A 19833-nucleotide genomic window follows, 5' to 3' on the forward strand; every position below is an offset into this window, starting at 1 on the left:
CCCTCTGTGTGTCTCCGTCTCGCGTCTGCTGTCTGCTCCTTTGTCCGTCAAGGGCCGTTCTTCCTTTCACGTCGGTCTGGTCTTTTTTGCTTTGTAGTCCTCCTCTCCCGTGGTCACCGCTCAGCTGTCTCCCCTACCTCTGTCCATGCCACTGAGTGTCCATTACTCAGCTTCTTCCTATTTCCATTCTACTCCATTCTTCCCTTCTGCCCTCAGTCGTCTCCTCTCGGTCTCTTAATGCGTCCCGTCTCAAATGCTAATGTACTCAAATTAAGTTTGGGGCGAGCTGTGCGTGTTTATCTTGGTCCGCTTGCCTCCCATCATCTCTCATTTGTCTCTCGGTTTGCTCAGTCACTCGCTCGCCTTCCCTCATTCTCCCTCTCGCTCTGTCGTCAAACAGTTGAGATAGTCTGAGGGGCCTCCGAGACTGAGCGCGGTCTCCGGTGGAGTGGTTTGTTTATGCTCCCAAAGGCACTTTAGCCGCGTGTCGCTTAATTTTCACCTTGAGTTTACCTTCACCTGCTGCCAGGGCTGCACGATTGATTGCATAGTAATCGAAATCTTGTTCGTTATCGATAATCGCAATAAGTGATCGCAATCACTGAAAAAAATCTCAATTATAATTTTTTTCATAGCAGCCCACAGCTGATACGACTCTGTCCCCTCCTCACACAAACACTCTCTCGACAAAACACTCTATACTATAGCGCACTATCTTTCAACACATATCTACTCTCTCAACACACACTCTCATAAACACAAACTCACAACCATGCTCTCAATATACACAAACAAACACTCGCTCACTCTCATATGCAAAAGCATGCTCTCAATATACACAGACAACGCTCACTCACTCACACTCATAAACACAAAGGCACCAAGGCGCTCTCCATGAACACCAACCAACCCACCCTTCCTCCCTCTTCCTCTCCCATCCCTCCAGATGAAGAAGGACTCTGTGGTGTCGTGCGTGCTGGACTCTGAGGCCGTGGCCTGGGACCGGGAGAAGAAGCAGATCCAACCCTTCCAGGTCCTCACCACTCGCAAGAGAAAGGTACCTCGGGGGGGGGGGGGGACGACGACGACAGGTGGGCGACCGGGGGAGATACACAGAGGTTCTGTGTTGGGGTTGGAGAGAACGAGCAGAGCCTCAGATTGGACAGATGGAGGGAGGTTTGCGACGGATGATTGATGAACAGTGAGATGGACCGGGGGGCGAGGGGGAGGTGTGTGTGATTGTCTGTACCGATTTAATGAGGGAGCTAAACAGTGGAGTGGGATTTTGATTACACTCGAATCTCTTTGGGAGGGCTGGACGGACGGACGGACGGCGGTACGGACGCACGCGCTGCGTTGCCGCCGCCCTAGCCTGTCTGAACCACGGCGGCGTTCGCTCGCGGCCGTAATGGAAACAACGTTTGTAGGAATGTGGAATAACAATTAGTGAGGGAGGTTGAGCGACACAAGGCCAAAGGGATGAGGGAGGAGATGAGAGAGAGACAGAGAGGGAGGGAGGCTCGAGATATGAAGGAGGGGGGGGGGGGGGGCAGGGTTAGAGAGAGAGCAATGGAGGAAGGGGGGGGGGGCGAAATAAATCAGTAAATCAATTAATTTCCGTGTGTGTGTGTGTGTGTGTGTGTGTGTGTGTGTGTGTGTGTGTGTGTGTGTGTGTGTGTGTGTGTGTGTGTGTGTGTGTGTGTGTGTGTGTGTGTGTGTGTGTGTGTGTGTGTGTGTGTGAGAAACCTTAGGTGGCGGTAGGCATTTGATGTTTAGCGTATGTTGAGCATTATAAGTGCATTATAAAAAATCAAGGAGCTTAATGGAAGACTATCAAAGCGCGGTGCGTTTTTTAACGCATACACTCGAGGATGCTGGTAAGGTGCTATGGATATGTATATATGTATGTGTGCTTGCGCGTGTTATTTTCTTCCTGCTAATAAAAGTGTGTGTGTGTGTGTGTGTTTCCCTCACAGGACGTCGATGCCTCCGAGATCAAGGTCCAGGTGTGCATCTACGCCTTCGACCTGCTGTACCTCAACGGCGAGGTGAGCGCCGTCCCCTCCGCTCTGATTGGCTGGCGTTTCCCCGCCTCTTGTCAGCAGGACACGCCTCCTCGCCGGCGTCTCTCTCTCTCTCGCGCGGTCTAATCACACGCTTCTCAGGCCATCGTTTAGTTCATCCTTCTGTTGTTTTCGTGTGTGTGTGTGTGTGTGTGTGTGTGTGTGTGTGTGTGTGTGTGTGTGTGTGTGTGTGTGTGTGTGTGTGTGTGTGTGTGTGTGTGTGTGTGTGTGTGTGTGTGTGTGTGTGTGTGCCCGCGCGATCATGCGTGCACGTCCTGTCCTGCCCCGGCAACATGCCGAGTGCTGTTGGTGTCCAAACATCGCTGCACCGAGGGGGGGGGGGGCATCGTTACCGGATCTTTCTCCCTCCCCTCCCCTCTGGCGCGTGTGTGTGTTGTTATGGGTTTGTGTGTGCCATCGGAGGCAACATGAGCCTGTACTTAGAGTTCTACTCACAGCACTGCCTGTGTGTGTGTGTGTGTGTGTGCGCGCATGCGTGTGTTTGGGATCATTGTCAACAAGCATCTTTGTGGTGTGCGTTTGTGTGCGTGTGTTTGCCTCGTAAAGTGGTTTTGTGTGTGTGTGTGTGTGTGTGTGTGTGTGTGTGTATTCGGGTCACTAAGCATTTGGCCCATAATGATTAGGTTGCTTGGAGCTATGATGAGAAAATGATTATAATGGTGTGCAATTTGGTGGTGTTTGTGTGTGTGTGTCTGTGTGTGTGTCTGTCTTTCTTTCTGTGTGTGTGTGTGTGTGTGTGCGTGTGTGCGTGTGCAGTCCCTGGTGCGCCAGCCGCTGTCCCGGCGCCGGGCCCTGCTGAAGGAGAGCTTCTCGGAGACGGAGGGGGAGTTTGTGTTCGCCCGCTACATCGACTCGGACAACACGGAGGCCATCGGAGAGTTCCTGGAGCAGTCTGTAAAAGGTGTGCCCCCCCCCCCCCCCCATACACTTAAGGGCTGATTACGGTCCCACGTCACGCAAAGCAAGGACCACGCAGACGCGTCGACGCAGTCGTGGAACCTTTATGGTTCTGCGTCGGGGTTTTAGCGAGCGGACCAATCACAGCCCTCCCTTGCCTCGCGTCCGGCCCTCGAGGTGGACACGGAGAAGGTGTCGACGCAGGGGTCTCGACCGGATTCGCACGGAGACCCCTGAGTCATTTGGGGGGCCCGCAGGGTCTGTCAACTGGGGGGGGGCGTAGCAACCCCACCGCCCTGAAGTGCACCGCAACCGACAAGTTAGAGCACACATCACTTTTAATTTGCACAGGAAATTGAACGTGTGTGTGTGTGTGTTATATGGTTGTCTGATTCTTTGTTTCCCGTTTCCATTTGTCCCTAAATCAGTTTTCGCTCACTATGCGGGAAGTATACGTTTATTTTTTTCCCTTCTGTATCTCTGCATGCTTTTTGCAATTGTCACTTTGGCGAGAGAGTGAGAGAGGGAGAGAGAGAGATGGATGGAGTGTGTGCGGTCAACAACAAAGACCCTCCACATATCTGAAACCTAATCAGTTCATTTCCTTTCTGTTCGGCTGCAGTCGTGTTGTATAATGTGTGCGTGTGCGCGCGTGCGTGTGTGTGTCCTCATTCAGATTCCTGCGAGGGGTTGATGGTGAAGACGCTAGAAAAGGATGCCACTTACGAAATCGCCAAGCGCTCTCACAACTGGCTCAAGGTAGGAACCAGGCAGCCCGACACGACTGCTAATGCTGCCTGCGTGTGTCACACATCGACCGACTGCATTTTCTAGTGCAGGTGTGTGTCAATTTTTCTATGTTTGCCTCTTCGCTCTGAGTCGGTCTCTCCAGTTCCACCACAAAACAAAAAGCATTTGTAACGTTGAACAGACGCACGTCTTGCCCCCGGGGGTTAATGGCACGGCTAACTCCGGATTTGAGACTGAGGACGCGAACGAGCGAAATGAAAGCTGACTTTTCACATCGCATTACTCACCTGCTCGGCAAAGCATGGCGGGGGGAAAGTTATCGTTCGTTATATATTCCGACCCGATCTAATCACGGCACTTCATAGAGAGACCCGTGACGGGGCGAACACGGGGCTGACGAGCGTGACTACACCATCGAATTACACCGCTCCTACCTGTTAAATACCGTGGCGTGCGCGGGTGGGGGCGGGGGGAGGGGGGGGGGGGAATCCACGCTGCCTCACGTTGTCTCGACACGTGCGTCCGCGTAATACCCCGACATTCCCGTTTCTGAAATGTGCCCCCCTGTGTTCAATCCCCCCCCCCCCCCCACACACACACACTTTTGAGGTTGTGTCAGCCGACCTGCGGGCCGGTCCTGACTGGGGGGTGAGAGCCTCTGGGGGACGATGCCCTGGGCTCCCCTGAATCAACAGTCAACCAATGCTGGAGGATCAAGAGCTGTTTACACGTGTCGGGATGGGGCTTTTTGTTCCGTATGCTCCCCACCGTAATGCAGTGAGAGAGGGAGTGAATGAGGACACACACACGCACGCACGCCCTAACAGACGTACACGCACACACGCACGCCCGAACACACATACACGAACGCACGCCCAAACACACATACACACGCCACAACACACATATAAGACACTCACGCCCAAACACACATACACACACACACGCCTAAACACACATACAGCACACACACCCAAACACACATGCATGCACGCACGCCTGCCCACACACACATAGACACACGAACACCCAAACACATACACGCACACACGCCCAAACACGGAGAAGTAGGGCAGCGATGGTTGAAATGCACTATCCTCCATTGCACACACAAACCGCTACAAAAGCGTGATTATAGAGAAAGGTCTGATGCATTTGTCCGTTCACGCCGACAAAAACCTCATTAAGGACGTCCATTGAAGACGGCACAATGCGAAGCCCACAATTCACCTGTGATGCTCAGAAACTGAAGGGGTTTCATAGTACACTCATACTCTGCAGACACCGACACACACAGACACACACAGCAAAGCATGGGAAAAGGGCAAACTGTAGAATTATTGTCGTGTGTGTGTGTGTGTGTGTGTGTGTGTGTGTGTGTCTGTGTGTCTGTGTGTCTGTGTCGTGCGTGTCCGCCAGTGAAAATGACATTTAATTTGCATTGTTTGTGAACATTTGTTGTAATGCAGCGATGCGGCGCGGGCCGTTCGCGCGGAGGAACTTTGCATTTAACCTTTTAACAAGGCGCCCGACCCGGCACACCCAGATAGGATTATTCTCCCCCTCGCTCAGAAAAGTCAAACGTTAAACTCGGGAGTGGAACTTTGTGTAAGAAGCGGCGACGTGGTATTTTACAGTCGAAGGAACCCGGATAAGTAAAGGGACGCGGTCGCCAACAAAGTCCCAATGACGGCGGCCGTGTCTGTAAACGTTATATATGTTTAGACCAAAGCCTTGTGAGATATCTGATGCTGATTGGTCAACAATGCTCCAACGGTTTCAGGGTTTCCTCACATGAAGTAGTTTAGTAGAGGAGGAGGGGGGGGGGGGGGGGTACGAGGGAGTCATACTGTGAGGGACAGGGTTCTGTATCAGTGCCCTGCGATTCCAGCATAGTAAGGCCCAATCCCATTTCTACCCCTTACCCCTTACCCTTACTCCTTCCCCTTAGCCCTCCCCCTTGTTTTGAAGGGGTAAGGGGTCCCAATCCCATTTCTACCCCTTACCCTTAAACTGTTGAAATACAGCCATTGACCAAATGTGACGACGCAGAAAAACGAAGATGTGACCATTGCCCGTCACTGTGCTTATGAGCAGAATAGACCCAGAGGGGCTGTGTATGACCGACGCTGTCTCTCTCCCCCCCCCCCCCCCCCCCCCCGCAGCTGAAGAAGGACTACCTGGACGGGGTGGGTGACACCATGGACCTCTGCGTGATCGGAGCCTACATGGGCAAGGGCAAGCGAGCGGGCGCCTACGGGGGCTTCCTGCTGGCCTGCTACGACGACGAAGGCGAGGAGTTCCAGTCCATCTGCAAGGTGTGTGTGTGTGTGTTCTACTGACTGTGTGTGTGTGTGTGTTCTACTGACTGTGTGTGTTCTACTGACTGTGTGTGTGTGTGTTCTACTGGCTGTGTGTGTTCTACTGACTGTGTGTGTGTGTGTTCTACTGACTGTGTGTGTGTTCTACTGACTGTGTGTGTGTGTGTGTTCTACTGGCTGTGTGTGTTCTACTGACTGTGTGTGTGTGTGTTCTACTGGCTGTGTGTGTTCTACTGACTGTGTGTGTGTGTGTTCTACTGACTGTGTGTGTGTTCTACTGACTGTGTGTGTGTGTGTTCTACTGACTGTGTGTGTGTGTGTGTTCTACTGACTGACTGTGTGTGTTCTTCTACTGACTGCGTGTGTTCTCGTGTGTGTGTGTGTGTGTGTGTGTGTGTGTGTGTGTGTGTGTGTCTGTGTGTGTGTGTGTGTGTGAGACACTGACTGTGTGTGTGTGTGTGTGTGTGTGTGTGTGAGACACTGACTGTGTGTGTGTGTGTGTGTGTGTGAGACACTGACAGAATGTGTGTGTGTGAGAGACACTGACTAAGTACGTGTCTGTGTGTGTGTGTGTGTGTGTGTGTGTGTGTGTGTGTGTGTGTGTGTGTGTGTGTGTGTGTGTGTGTGTGTGTGTGTGTGTGTGTGTGTGTGTGTGTGTGTGTGTGTGTGTGTGTGTGTGTGGGTGTGACCTTCTTACATTGCACGGGGGCAGAAGGGGCTTGGAAGCGTGACTGTAGCGAAAGATAAGTCGTGTATTGTCTGCGTGCCACAGCGCTTCCCGTATGCTAGCCAATGCTACCTGGTACAGGTCACCCTCCTCCCCTTCTACAGAGAACCCGCTAATTGTTCAGGGGGGTGAGATTCGATGATGCCAACCCCCCCCCCCCTTTTTGGATCATACCCCCTTCCCTGCTACCCTGTTCCAGTGCATCAGTGATGTCCTCATTTGTTGCAGGGTCCCTTAAGCATGAAGGAAATACCAGAGACGTCTCAGATCGAGTCTCTGTTTCCCTAGGTTCCTTTCATGGCTTTCTGAGGTGATGTCATGCTGTGTATTTCTGGCGTCCCTTTCGACAACGGATAAAAAAACAAAACATGAACGATTGTTGGAGTAAATGGCTCCCGGTGCAGACGCCCTATGGGAGAGAAAGGACCGCATGCAGTCATGGGGGTAGAAAGGCAACTTTTTTGCAGAACACTGGGCATTCCTGTAAAGGTCTACTCTAAACAAAAGGAGGTGGCCAGTGACCTTAGTGCCTTTGAGCCAGCCTGCAGGGAGACGGGGACTCCTGTCATCAATCAGACCCGCTATGTCTTAATTGCGTGTGTGTGTGTGTGTGTGTGTGTGTGTGTGTGTGTGTGTGTGTGTGTGTGTGTGTGTGTGTGTGTGTGTGTGTGTGTGTGTGTGTGTGTGTGTGTGTGTGTGTGTGTGTGTGTGTGGGGGGGTTAAAGTCTTTGAGAGGTGATACATCGCTTGAGGCGGGGTAGTTCAGACACTGAGTATTTTGGCACTCTGGGATTCGCTGTTTTCTACTGTCTCACTGTGTGTGACTTTGTGTGCGTGTGTGTGTGTGTTTTATTAACATCCTCACTTCATCTTCCTCAGATTGGGACGGGCTTCAAGGATGAAGATCTAGAGCAGCATTACAAGTTCTTGAAGGTACAACGTGTGTGTGTGTGTTTGTGTCTGTCTGTCTGTCTGTCTGGGGGAGATTGTGTGTCTGTCTGGGGGAGAGTGTGTGTATGTGTGTGTGTGTCTGTCTGGGGTTTGTCAGTGTGTGTGAGTGCAGGGGTGTGGCCAAAAAGGCCACTACCAATCCAAAGCACTAAAGCCATGAAGTAATTTATTCATGAATGCACAAGAATGCACCTTAGTTGGGTCTTTTGATTATTTCCATTTCGTCAACTCTCATATCATTCAATTTGTTAAAAAAAACGACACCAACAACTTGCCTGCTTGTCGCTATTCATCTCCCCTGCAAAACAAATCGAGTTATATAAAATAATTATTTCTTGACAAAGACTCCGTTCACAACGGCTTTGTGCTCAAAGCCGGCGGTTCTGGAGACGTCCCAGGAACCCAACAATGGTGTCCGCCTCGCAGTCCCCGGCCTAATAAAGTCTTCCTGGCTGGAAGGGAGGGGTGGTGGTACTGCTGCTGGGTGGGTGGAGGTGGAGGTGGTGGTGGTGGTGGGTGGGGGGGATGGGGGGGGTGAAGTAGCAGACCTGCTATGCTGCCCTGTGCTTCACCGTAGGTCCAACGACTTCAAACGCGAACACGCACACACGCACACGCGCGCACACACGCGCACACACACACACACGCACAGTGACAGAGAGCAGGATGTTGGCATGCAGACATCTCCGTTATAAAATAATTGCACACTCTAGCACTGCCACACTTATTTATTTATCAAGAAGCTTTTTCCCGGTCTGTCTTACTTTAAAGTGACCCTGGTTCTTCAGTGGCCACTTGCTGTGCACAGAAGGAGAGAGGGTTGACTCGAAGGAACCCAAAGCACGCCAAATAAAAGAGCTGATGTGTTTCTAATGGTTTGTATGGCGGATGTTTAATAAGGTGTAGGATGTGGCGGCGAAAGCGACGAAGAAACCTCTTAAGAGTGGCCATCGTCCTCCCTCCAGGGTCAACCTCGGGGCCCCTCGCACTCCGACATAACTAGTGCCTCCTCCCGACGCACGGCCAAATGGACGTGGCCATGGGGAGGAAAAACAATCTTTAGTTGCATGCACCTCGCCGCGGTCGACGGCGATTAGGACGGAGCGAGCGACAACAAAACTCTGGGTCAATAACGGTGCGGGCGTTTACAGCAGACTGTGTCGCATCGCCTCTGCTTCCTGTCCCCCCCCCCCCCCCACCCACAGCGCGGCGTTATTGCCGCGTTCATCCCGCCGTCTACAATGGTAGTTATTTCAGCTGTAGAGTTTTGGTATGCAGGGCTTGGCTGCCGTCGCGGTTCTGTCGTTTGAATGCGTGCGGCGGAGAGCTCAATTATCACAAGGGGTGTGGGTTGGGAGCGACGCTCAAAGGACGCATTGTCCACGTTTTATTCTCCTCCTCCTCCTCTCTCTCGCGCTCGGTCTTTCGCCCTCCTCCTCTTATGTTGGAATATTCCTCCGTTCTGGATGATTATCTTATTCTCTCCCACTCCCTGTCTCATTCATCACTCCTTTCTTTTATCTTCCCTTCTCCTTCCTTCCTTCCGTCCTTCCTTCCTTGTTCTGCTGTGACCCTCATCTCTCCTCTCCCCCCCCCCCCCTCCAGGAACACATTCTGCCCAAGCCCCGGGCCTACTACCGCGTCGACCAATCAACAGAGCCCGACGTGTGGCTGGACGCCGTCCAGGTGTGGGAGGTCAAGTGCGCCGACCTATCCCTGTCCCCCATCTACAAGGCCGGAATGGGATTGGTCAGTAGACGATGACTTTATTCTTTTTTTTTCTTCCTCCTTTTCTTTCTCTCTCCCGCGTCCATAAATCACGCGTGTAATTAGCGACTCTTAACGACAGTTATTTAATAAACGGCCGGGTTAAAAACGGAGGGATTTTAATGGAACGGCCCCCGGCTTTGACCCCTGGAGGGGCCGGAATGAGGGGCCCGAATACCCCGTCTGCGGCCTGCGGGAATGACTTTGAGTACCCGTGGCGTCCGAGACGATCTCATATTTGTGGGGGGAGGGGGGAGGGGTTCCAGAGTACTACACACTCCAGTACGACTCCAACCAGCTGTCGCTCCCCTCTCCTCTCGTCTCTCGCCGTACCCCCTCTCCTCTTCTCTCTCCTCTCCTCTCCCCTCCTCTCTCGCCGTACCCCCTCTTCTCTCCTCTCTCCTCTCCTCTCGTCTCTCGCCGTACCCCCTCTTCTCTTCTCTCTTCTCTCCTCTCCCCTCCTCTCTCGCCGTACCCCCTCTTCTCTCCTCTCTCCTCTCCTCTCCCCTCCTCTCTCGCCGTACCCCCTCTTCTCTCCTCTCTCCTCTCCTCTCGTCTCTCGCCGTACCCCCTCTTCCCCCTCTTCTCTCTCCTCTCCTCTCCCCTCCTCTCTCGCCGTACCCCCTCTTCCCCCCGCTCCCCTCTCCTCTCCTCTCTCGCCGTACCCCCTCTTCTCTCCTCTCTCCTCTCCTCTCTCGCCGTACCCCCTCTCCTCTCTCCTCTCCTCTCCTCTCTCGCCGTACCCCCTCTTCTCTCCTCTCTCCTCTCGTCTCTCTCCTCTCCCCTCGTCTCTCGCCGTACCCCCTCTCCTCTTCTCTCTCCTCTCCTCTCCCCTCCTCTCTCGCCGTACCCCCTCTTCTCTCCTCTCTCCTCTCCCCTCCTCTCTCGCCGTACCCCCTCTCCTCTTCTCTCCTCTCTCCTCTCCTCTCGTCTCTCGCCGTACCCCCTCTTCTCTCCTCTCCCCTCTCCCCTCGTCTCTCGCCGTACCCCCTCTTCTCTCCTCTCCCCTCTCCCCTCGTCTCTCGCCGTACCCCCTCTTCCCCCTCCCCTCTCCTCTCCTCTCTCGCCGTACCCCCTCTTCCCCCTCCCCTCTCCCCTCCTCTCTCGCCGTACCCCCTCTTCTCTCCTCTCCTCTCCTCTCTCGCCGTACCCCCTCTTCCCACCAGCCTAATTGCGCCTCCTTCTCCGCCCGTCTCCCCGTCTCCCTCCCCCCCGGCCGCTTGTCATTCCGTCCTCCTCTTGTGTTCATCACGCCGCTGTCCTCTATCGCTCCGTCTGCATCTGTCCCCCCCCCCCCCCCTATCCGTCTTCATCACCTCCCCCGTCTCCCCCCCCCCCCCTATCCGTCTCCCCCCCCCCCTCCCCCGTCTCCGTCTTCATCACCTCCCCCGTCTCCGTCGCCGTTCCCGTCTGTCATCCGTCCCCCCGTCCCCCTGTCACTCCCGTCTCCATGGCGACGTCTTCCACCGTTTGCCGCGCCTCCACCCGTCTGATGACTCCCCGCCCCCTCTCCACCTCCCCCCCCCCCCCCGTCTCCCCCCCGCCGTGTGACCGCCCCTCCGCCCGTCTGTCGCTCTCTCGTCATCTCGGTCCGTCTCCTGACTGTCTGACTGACTGACTGTCTGTCTGACTGTCCCTCAGTCTGTCTGTCTCTCTCTCTCTCCCGTCCTCCTGGTCTCCTGCCTGTCTGACTGACTGTCTGTCCGTCCCTCGGCCTGTCTGTCTCTCCCTCTCCCCTCTTCTCGTCCCATCTCCTGTCTACCTGTCTGCCTGTCTGCCTGCCTGCCTGTCTGACTGCCTGCCTGCCTGCCTGCCTGTCTGACTGTCTGTCTGTTTACCAGGCGGACCCAGAGAAGGGCATTTCCCTGCGCTTCCCCCGGTTCCTGCGGATCAGAGACGACAAGAAGCCCGAAGACGCCACCAACAGCTTGCAGGTGAGTCACTGTCCCCCCCCCCCCCCCCCCCCCCCTCCCGGTGTGTGTGGGAGCAACGGAACGCCTTTCACCAAGTCACCGTCGTGGGACAGACACAGGGCCGACGTGGTGCGATCATGACCAACACTCGCACCCAGTGCGCCGCCATGACGCTCAAGAACCGGCCAAACCCAACGCTATATGAACCGATAATAACTGGATCATAGTTTTATATATATTAATAAAATGCCACAAAACCAAGGGTTAATCTGCTTTGGCAATGGCAACGATATCGCTAAAATAGACCCAAGCAAAGCCCATTAAAAGTGACTGCAGTCCTCGCCAGCACAACAGTAAAGAGGTGTATATATCACTCGCCGTAAATCAGTAGAAGTTCCCTTCATCCCCCCCTGTGGCTCCAGGCCTGGACGCCCCGTTTATGTACCAGGCCAGGGGTAGTAGGCTTCCCTTGTGAGGCTAATTCTGCGAACCGTGCCTATCTGCTATCTGAAGCTATTATACCAGCAGGGGTAGAAAGCAAGTGGATGCTACGTGGCAGCTCGCTACCTGAAGGTGTTACACCAGCACATCCTCGCAAGGGTAGTCTCCTAGCCGTGCCCTGAACCATTAAAAAGGGGCATCCCCATAATTAGTGTCGTGCGCCACACCTGTGTCTATCCCACGACGCTGGCTCTGGGGCTGAAGGTAATAAACCAGGGATGGAACGGTAGTGGGTGGCTAGGCGGTAGCTAGCTGTCTCGCTGGGATAAACCAGGAGGAGAGAAATAGGGGTGCTTGCGTAGCATCTAGATATCTGCAGTTATTAAACCAGGAGGAGACCGCTAAGGAATGGCTACGTAGCATCTAGATATCTGCAGTTATTAAACCGGGAGTAGACTGCTAAGGAATGGCTACGTAGCATCTAGCTATCAGAAGTTAATAAACCAGGAGGAGACCGCTAAGGAATGGCTACGTAGCATCTAGCTATCAGAAGTTAATAAACCGGGAGTAGACCGCTAAGGAATGGCTACGTAGCATCTAGCTATCTGAAGTTAATAAACCAGGTGGAGAACGCTAAGGAATGGCTACGTAGCATCTAGCTATCAGAAGTTAATAAACCAGGAGGAGACCGCTAAGGAATGGCTACGTAGCATCTAGCTATCTGAAGTTAATAAACCAGGAGTAGACCACTAAGGAATGGCTACGTAGCATCTAGCTATCTGAAGTTAATAAACCAGGGCTTGGACAGCTGGTTGTGGCTATGTAGCATCCAGCTATCGGAAGATGTTAATAAACCAGGGGTTTAGAAGGCTAGCAGTGGCTGCGTAGCATCTAGCTATCCAAAAGGTAATAAACCTGTAGCAGACAGCTAGACTACGCCACGTTTTTTTTTTACGGCCTCTCCAAATTGAGCCCTGCGGGGCTACGAGATGCTCCAGCACACATTAACGCACATTTTCAGCCCAAAACGGCGCCTCGGATGGGGTGAATGAACCCCCCCAAAACATACAGAGCCATGCTCCAAAGCAGCGTTGCCAGATTGGGCCGGATTTCCCCCGCTCGACCCTGGCAACCCTGGCTAGGGTGCTGGATTTGGCTGTAGCCAGGGTTGCCGGATTTCCCCGCTCAACCCTGGCAATAGCCAGGGTTGCCAGGGTTGAGCGGGGAAATCCGGCCCAATCTGGCAACGCTGCTCCTGATGCTTTGCGGGGATCAGGGGATTTCTCTTTACGCGGCGACGGCGGCCGTTAAAGCACGCGGCGTCAACGCCGCCGCCGCCGAAGCTTTGATTAGCTTGAACAGAAGCGCTTGCCTCCGAGTCGAGCGGGTGAGGAGAGAGTGAGACTTCAAAGCCGGGGATATGAATAATCAGACGGCTATTTTTAGCCCGGGCCTTCCCACGTCTTTTTTTTTTTATTTAATATTTATTTAGTTCTGTGTCGCTGACATGACTTTATGGCGTGCCCTGCTCCTGCCTCGAGTATTATACCACCGCTCGCTCGCTCTCTCTCGCTCTCTCGCTCTCTCGCTCTCTCGCGATAAGAAATGAGAGGGACATCGTGGTTTGTCCCTCTTTTCTCGGTCACTATCTCTTTATCTCCCTCCGCCTTTATGTCTCGCTGTCGTTTCATTGAGATTTGTGTTGTGTTTTACGTTGGTGCCGGTTCTCTTTATGCCTCATGCTACGGTTCGCTAATTCCAGCGCTATTGCTCGCTAATCACAGGCTACTGACTTATTTTGCAATGAAAAGGGTAGTTGGTGGTAAAATGGTAACGGCAGCATAAACTAAAGGTGAACAACGAAATGCTAACAATGCTAATTTAACCCTATGGCCAACATTAACGGGTATCGAAGTGCAATCAAGGAATGGGACGAAGTGAATAAAACATCTCATATCTTTGTGTTCCGTGTTCACCTCTCTGTAGATTGCCGATCTGTACAAGAAGCAGCAGCAGATTCAGAACCAGGGAGAAAAGGCTGACCTAGAAGACTACTACTGATTAGCCACTTCCCGCGGAGAGACAAAGGAGAATAGTTTCCATGCAATTGTAAATAGATGTGATTCCTCCTGTTTTAAAAAATTCCCCACTGAATGATATTAAAAAAAAATCATTTTCCTTTTTCAACAATAATCCTGTGTGCGTTTGATTTTATTTGAAGGATAAATGTATGGAGATAATCCCTAAACTGAAAAAGATACGAGATACTTTCATTTTCGGACACACACACACACACACACACACACACACACACACACACACACACACACACACACACACACACACACACACACACACACACACACACACACACACACACACAGCGATGCAACTCTCCCTACCCAATGGTAGCATTGTGCACGCTCACGTGCACAGCCATTCAGGGAACTCCCAAGGATGGTGCCAACCCAGATCATGATGCAAGCTAGGGAGGACGAATTGGGTAAAGGTGGCTCCCGGGGAAATGGTGATATTCTGGTGTGTGTCTGTCAGCGTCTGTTTTTGCATTTGTGTTTGTGTATGTGCATCGTTTTTTTGCATGTTTGTGTTCTTGTGTGTGTGGGGGATGGGTCAACTGACAGTTGATCAGGACAAGGGTCAAGGACTCGTGGACGTTAGATGATGGAAATCCACTAACTGTCTGGATCCCCAAATCAATGTGGGAGCTTCAGATTGGTGTGTGTGTGTGTGTGGCAGGCTGGAAGTGGTTGGGGGGGGCGACATTCATCATGAGAGCCAAAGGACAGGCTGTTATTACGCCAAGAAAAGTGAAATGGGATTTCACTTTTTTTTACGATCCGCTCATGTCATTTTCTCTGTGTGTGTGTGTGTGTGGGGGTGGCCAAGTTACTTGTGTTATTGTCTATCTCCTTGGCTGTGTGATGGCTCTGCTGTATGTGTGTGTGTGTCTGTGTGTATTTTTGATTGAATGTTTCATAGTTTAATCAGCATCCAATAACTTCCTAGCTGTTCTGCAATAAATGCAATAAAGGGAGCTTTTCCCTCACACTCCAAATCGCCACTGAACAAATGCTGACGACCTGAAGTTTCACAGAAAGTGACAATTGTGGAAGGGAAACATGGTTCTTCCACTATGCGGTTATGGGACTAGGTTACATTACGGGTGTTTTTTTTTTCAAAAGTCAGGTACCGGTGACCGAGTCGTGGTGGAAATTACTTAAATCCAACTCTGAGGCACTCAGAACTAACTATCAGGTTGACGGAGGGGGCAGGACCTGCCAATCACGCCTTCCTGCTTGGCAAACTGGCACTGCCCGAACCGGGCCCTCACCATCGCAAAGAATACATATTCCACAGCAGAACCTAGCCGTGTGTGAATGGATTAATGGAAGGCTCATGCCCTGTAGGCAGTTCTCTCTTGTTGGGAGGATCCTGTGTGCACGCACAGAGATCAGACACTATGGGCTGCAGTCTTACCTCTGAAGGCTTCCCTGCTCTTTCACAAAAATGCAGGCCTCGAATATGTTTGGCCTTCCTTTCACGTCTTTAACCTATTTATTAAGCTGTTAATCAAAATGTGATTTATTTCTTTATGTATATTTTGTTTCTGGTTGTTATACCAGCCTCAGGGGGTTTAAGGTCCATGGGTGACAGAGGGAGTGATTCGGATGGATGTGACTGGACTTGATCTTTTGGTTTCATTCCTCCGAAATAAGAATATATTCACCTAATTAAGTAACGGGTACGGCATCTTGCTCAAGGGTTCCTATTCAGGAGGACCGGCGTGGACATAGCATCCTCAACCTTTTCGCCCTTTCCTTGGCTGGGGAAAACTCTGGCTCGGCTCAAGCTTCATGGAAGACGGTCGATAAGATAATGTAGTGAGAGAATCACTCGGAATAATTCACAATGCGGATGAGGACATTCGCAGCCCTGGCACGCAGGAGGAGTCCCACCTGAACCAGCTTGTTCTGCGGTTTGAAGCCTTGCCCACGTTTTGTATGAAGTACTCGCAGGGCGCTGCACGCCTCCGTCTGGCCTCTGTGTGTGTGTGTGTGGACGTGTCTTTCTGCGGGTGGGACATTTGTTATTTCCTTTCATACTTGAGAGCGCGAAGAGCTTGTTAAGTCTGACATATTTTGGAGTTATTGCTGTGCCATGGGAGGCTCTTTCCCAAGCTACCGGCTTGCCGCCTTGTCTCTTTGTGTGTGTGTGTGTATGGGTGGCTTTGCACTGAGGCTGTGTCGTTCTGTAGGCTTGTTAGAGAAGGACACCATTGTGGTCGAGGAAGCATGGAAATTTGGTCAAATTTGGTTTCGCCTGGCCTTTCCATCTACGGCTGTTTATCTGTGTCTGTCCCGTCCTCTGTGCATCCACCCATCAATCTGTTCCATTAAATTCGTCCGTTCCCACCATACAGTCTGCAGTTGGAATGTATTATATTGTATCTCAGTGCTTAATTTAGTCTCTTGAGAATTTGAGTATGCATTCTCTCACTTGTTGGCTCTCGTTGGCTGTTGAATAAAACCCATTCTTTGGTTTCTTTCTTCTCTTCTCCTCGACAGTGTGGCTTTTGCTGTCATGTGATGCTCGTTCAGTTATTTATTAATTAATCTATTCAGTTGAATTTTATCAGTGCATCTGGTCCATTTGTATCGAGACAAAAGAGACCCGAAAAAAAAGCACAAAAAACACCCACTCTAAAGAAACATGAGGAGAGTCATTGTGCTTTTTTGCCAGGAATCAGAATTTCAATAACAAATTTTAATTTCCACAGACTCTTAAGTAGTAATCTAAACAGCCTGTGCGAATGATGGATTGTGTTTGTGTGTGTGTGTGTGTGTGGGGGTGGTAATGGGAATCGAGGCTCGAAGTATTACATGAGATATTGGAAATGTAAATGTGTCATTAAGTTTGGGCGCCATACCGTGCACCCGACCGCGGCGCGATATGATTCAGCGACGGCAGGTCGCTGTGTCGTGTAGCGAATTACACCCGGCCATGTCTGCTGTGGCTGCTGCATTGTCTCAGCCCTCTTTATCTCCCAGCCTGCTCACTGTGTGTGTGTGTGTGTGTGTGTGTGTGTGTGTGTGTGTGTGTGTGTGTGTGTGTGTGTGTGTGTGTGTGTGTGTGTGTGTGTGTGTGTGTGTGTGTGTGTGTGTGTGTGTGTGTGTGTGTGTGTGTGCACCAGGGCTTCTGTATGTGTGTACGTAGGCAGTGTGAAAGCCCGTGGCCCCTGATGTCTTTGTGGGATTGTGTGTGTGTGATGTGTTAAGGACTGCCTGCACCTCAGGCTGTTGTCTGTGTGTGTGTGTGTGTGTGTGTGTGTGTGTGTGGTGTGCGGCTGTGTGTCTGTGTGTGTGTGTGTGTGTGTGTGTGCGCATGCCTTTCTTTACGCCGTGTTAAGATTTCGAATGTGTGGGTGGAGGATTGATGTCTAGGTGTATGCTGCACGTAGGATTGTCTCTCTGTCTGTGTGTGTGTGTGTGTGTGTGTGTGTGCGTGTGTGTGTGTGCATGTGTGTACGTGTGCCTGATGTTTACCAAGTGTGAGGGAGCAGAGGCGCGCTGGCGCTCACAGCAGGCAGCCGGGGGGTATGGAAGTGCGTGCCGGCGTCTGTCTGGCTCCCCCCCCCCCCCCCCCCCCCCCACCTGGCCGCCCCCTCTGCCCGTGTACATCCAGACCCCCCCCCCGGATGCCCCACCGCACGCCCGGGGAGGGGCCTGAACTATAGCCACCCTGTCGTATACCTGCTCCGTGGTCCATGCTGAAGGACCAGAAGGAAGAGGACAACAACAACAACAACAACAACAACCACCGCCTCATCAGATAGGGGTTCCAGCTGCTGGCGGTCTGAGGTTGTGGCACAAACAAACATGGCAGCGTCCCATTTCGCTGTCACCTCTCTGCAGGGAGGGGGAGGACATAGCTGCAGCCCATCGGCGAGACAAAACCAAGCCGAAGAAAAGGAGATCTTTTTAATAAAAAGCCAGCAAGCAAGACTTCCATGACAAATACCAAAGTTCACCTCTTGCCATTCTCCCTCTCTCTCTCCATCGCTCTCTCTCTCTCTCTCTCTCTCTGGCCCTCCCCTCTCTCTCCTCCCAAATGAGTGATCTGTCTTCCTCACAATACCCTCTTTTCTCCGCCCCGAGAACAATGTTTTTGTTCTCCTCCCTCATCCCTCTTTCCTCTCTCTCTCTCTCTCTCTCTCTCTCTCTCTCTCTCTCTCTCTCTCTCTCTCTCTTCCCCCCCCCCCCATCCATTTGTTTGGTGCTTTCTGTGACATCTCTGCCATGCAGAGGGAGGGAGGGGAGAGAGAGAGAGGGAAAGAGAGTGAGAGGGAGGGAGAGAACAGACAGGCTCGTCCATTGTCTCTCCGGCGGAGCCCACAGAATATCAATTGTTTTTTTCCCCTCAGCGCGTTGGCCAACCGACCTTTTGGATGCAGTGATGTCAAGCGCTGGCCACTTTTAGGCTCCCTTTATATGGTTTCTGGACCCCTCCAGTCGCCACTCCACACAAAGCAGTGTTTTCGGGCCCTTCTGCTGCGACGGGGGGGGGACGGGACGGGGGACGGGGGGGGGGAGACACACAAGGCCCGGGCCTGTGCGCGTACAGCACGCCGTGACTCACGCCAAAGCGCTGGCCTTCCACCCTGTGAGGAGGAGAATCGGCGATAATGAGGCCTTGTGCCTCCGGCGGCTCTGAGGAGACTGTAGTCGGGTTCACAGGCTCTGTGTTGACGCTCACTGCACAGCCTTCATGGGGACGCTGCCTCCGATATATTGGGGGGCTTTTTTGATGTCACCCAGAAACTCGAGATACTCTGCCAGATGAACGTCCCCTCGGATAAAAGCGTCCTCAGATGTTGACGACTAAGAACTCAAATGCTGGGTAGTTCAGCTAACGGATGGAAAAACACAAACTTATATTCCATGTTTGAAGTTGAACCCAATCCTTTTTCTATTGTGAAGGCAATTACATCAAGCATCCAATCACGGGCTACGATTAAGCAATCAAGGATTTTTTGCATTCCTGGAGGAAAGTTTTGGCGATGCCACTGTTGATACTTTTATCGCTGTCCTTTCCATTCTTTTATAGCAGTGTTGGTTGAACGATATTCCCTACCACACATATAGACCCACACACACCCACACACACAAACAGAGTTTTGGCCTGCACTTAGAGGCTTATGCTTTTGGGAGCCGCAGAGTGCAGCGCAGTCTATTGGCTCATTACTACAGTCATTAGAGTTATGACCCTAATGTGAACCAGCTTCTATTATGTGTTATCTGCTCGCTCTCTCTATCTCTCTCACTCTGCCCCTCCCGCCACTTCACTCTTCATACTCTCTCTTGCCCTCTCTTGCCCTCGCTCTCTCTCATCTCTCTCTCTCTTTCTCTCTCTGCGCCTCTTTTTCTCCATTAAACTCGCTCTCTCTCTCTCCATCTCCCTGTCTCCATCTCTGTGTGTGTGTGTGTGTGTGTGTGTGTGTGTGTGTGTTTAGGCCTCTGCTCCCCCCCCCCCCCCCTGGTTGTCCCTGCCAGCGTTCCATGTGATCATGCCCGGCTCTCACCACTGTGACAAATGTACTAAACATCGCCGACAAATTAGACACGGCTAGAATTGACGAGATTCCTCCGAAAAGCGAAGGAAAAAAAAAAAACACGCAAGGCTTGGGCCGACTTCCCAGACAGCGATTATCCCCGGCCCATTGAGAGACACATTTTATTTTGCTTGCGTGGAGCGAGAGCGAGTAAAAAAAAAAAATAAATAAAGAATTTCACGTCAAACAAATTACAGTGTCACAGGGAAAGATGGTCCGCAAATTCCACGGGCCGTCTAATTACACGCCCCTTCCCCCCCCCACCTCGGCGAGAACGCCAACGGGGCGGCCATCTTTAACCCTGTGGGGGCTAGAACGCGGATGAGACGGGCGAGATGGGGGGGGGGGGGGG

The 19833-nt window shown here is 52.2% G+C and overlaps 2 protein-coding genes across 2 annotated transcripts in view; both read left to right on the plus strand.

The window, feature by feature from the left end:
• lig1 (ligase I, DNA, ATP-dependent) overlaps window positions 1-14037 on the plus strand; it is a 39865-nt gene extending 25828 nt beyond the window's left edge. The window contains exons 19-27 of the mRNA XM_056596027.1: window positions 947-1057; window positions 1977-2048; window positions 2841-2985; window positions 3658-3740; window positions 5897-6049; window positions 7659-7712; window positions 9336-9479; window positions 11339-11431; window positions 13838-14037. Coding sequence (XP_056452002.1) covers window positions 947-1057; window positions 1977-2048; window positions 2841-2985; window positions 3658-3740; window positions 5897-6049; window positions 7659-7712; window positions 9336-9479; window positions 11339-11431; window positions 13838-13912 — 930 coding nt within the window. The 3' untranslated portion in view covers window positions 13913-14037. The remainder of the gene's footprint in view (window positions 1-946; window positions 1058-1976; window positions 2049-2840; window positions 2986-3657; window positions 3741-5896; window positions 6050-7658; window positions 7713-9335; window positions 9480-11338; window positions 11432-13837) is intronic.
• A 4517-nt stretch (window positions 14038-18554) lies between these two features.
• Window positions 18555-19833, plus strand: part of kirrel1b (kirre like nephrin family adhesion molecule 1b) — a 10032-nt gene continuing 8753 nt past the window's right edge. The window contains exon 1 of the mRNA XM_056596174.1: window positions 18555-18590. Within this exon, the coding sequence (XP_056452149.1) occupies window positions 18555-18590 (36 nt within the window). The remainder of the gene's footprint in view (window positions 18591-19833) is intronic.

The sequence above is a fragment of the Gadus chalcogrammus genome, chromosome 8, assembly GCF_026213295.1.
Source record: "Gadus chalcogrammus isolate NIFS_2021 chromosome 8, NIFS_Gcha_1.0, whole genome shotgun sequence".
Taxonomy (NCBI): Eukaryota; Metazoa; Chordata; class Actinopteri; order Gadiformes; family Gadidae; genus Gadus; species Gadus chalcogrammus.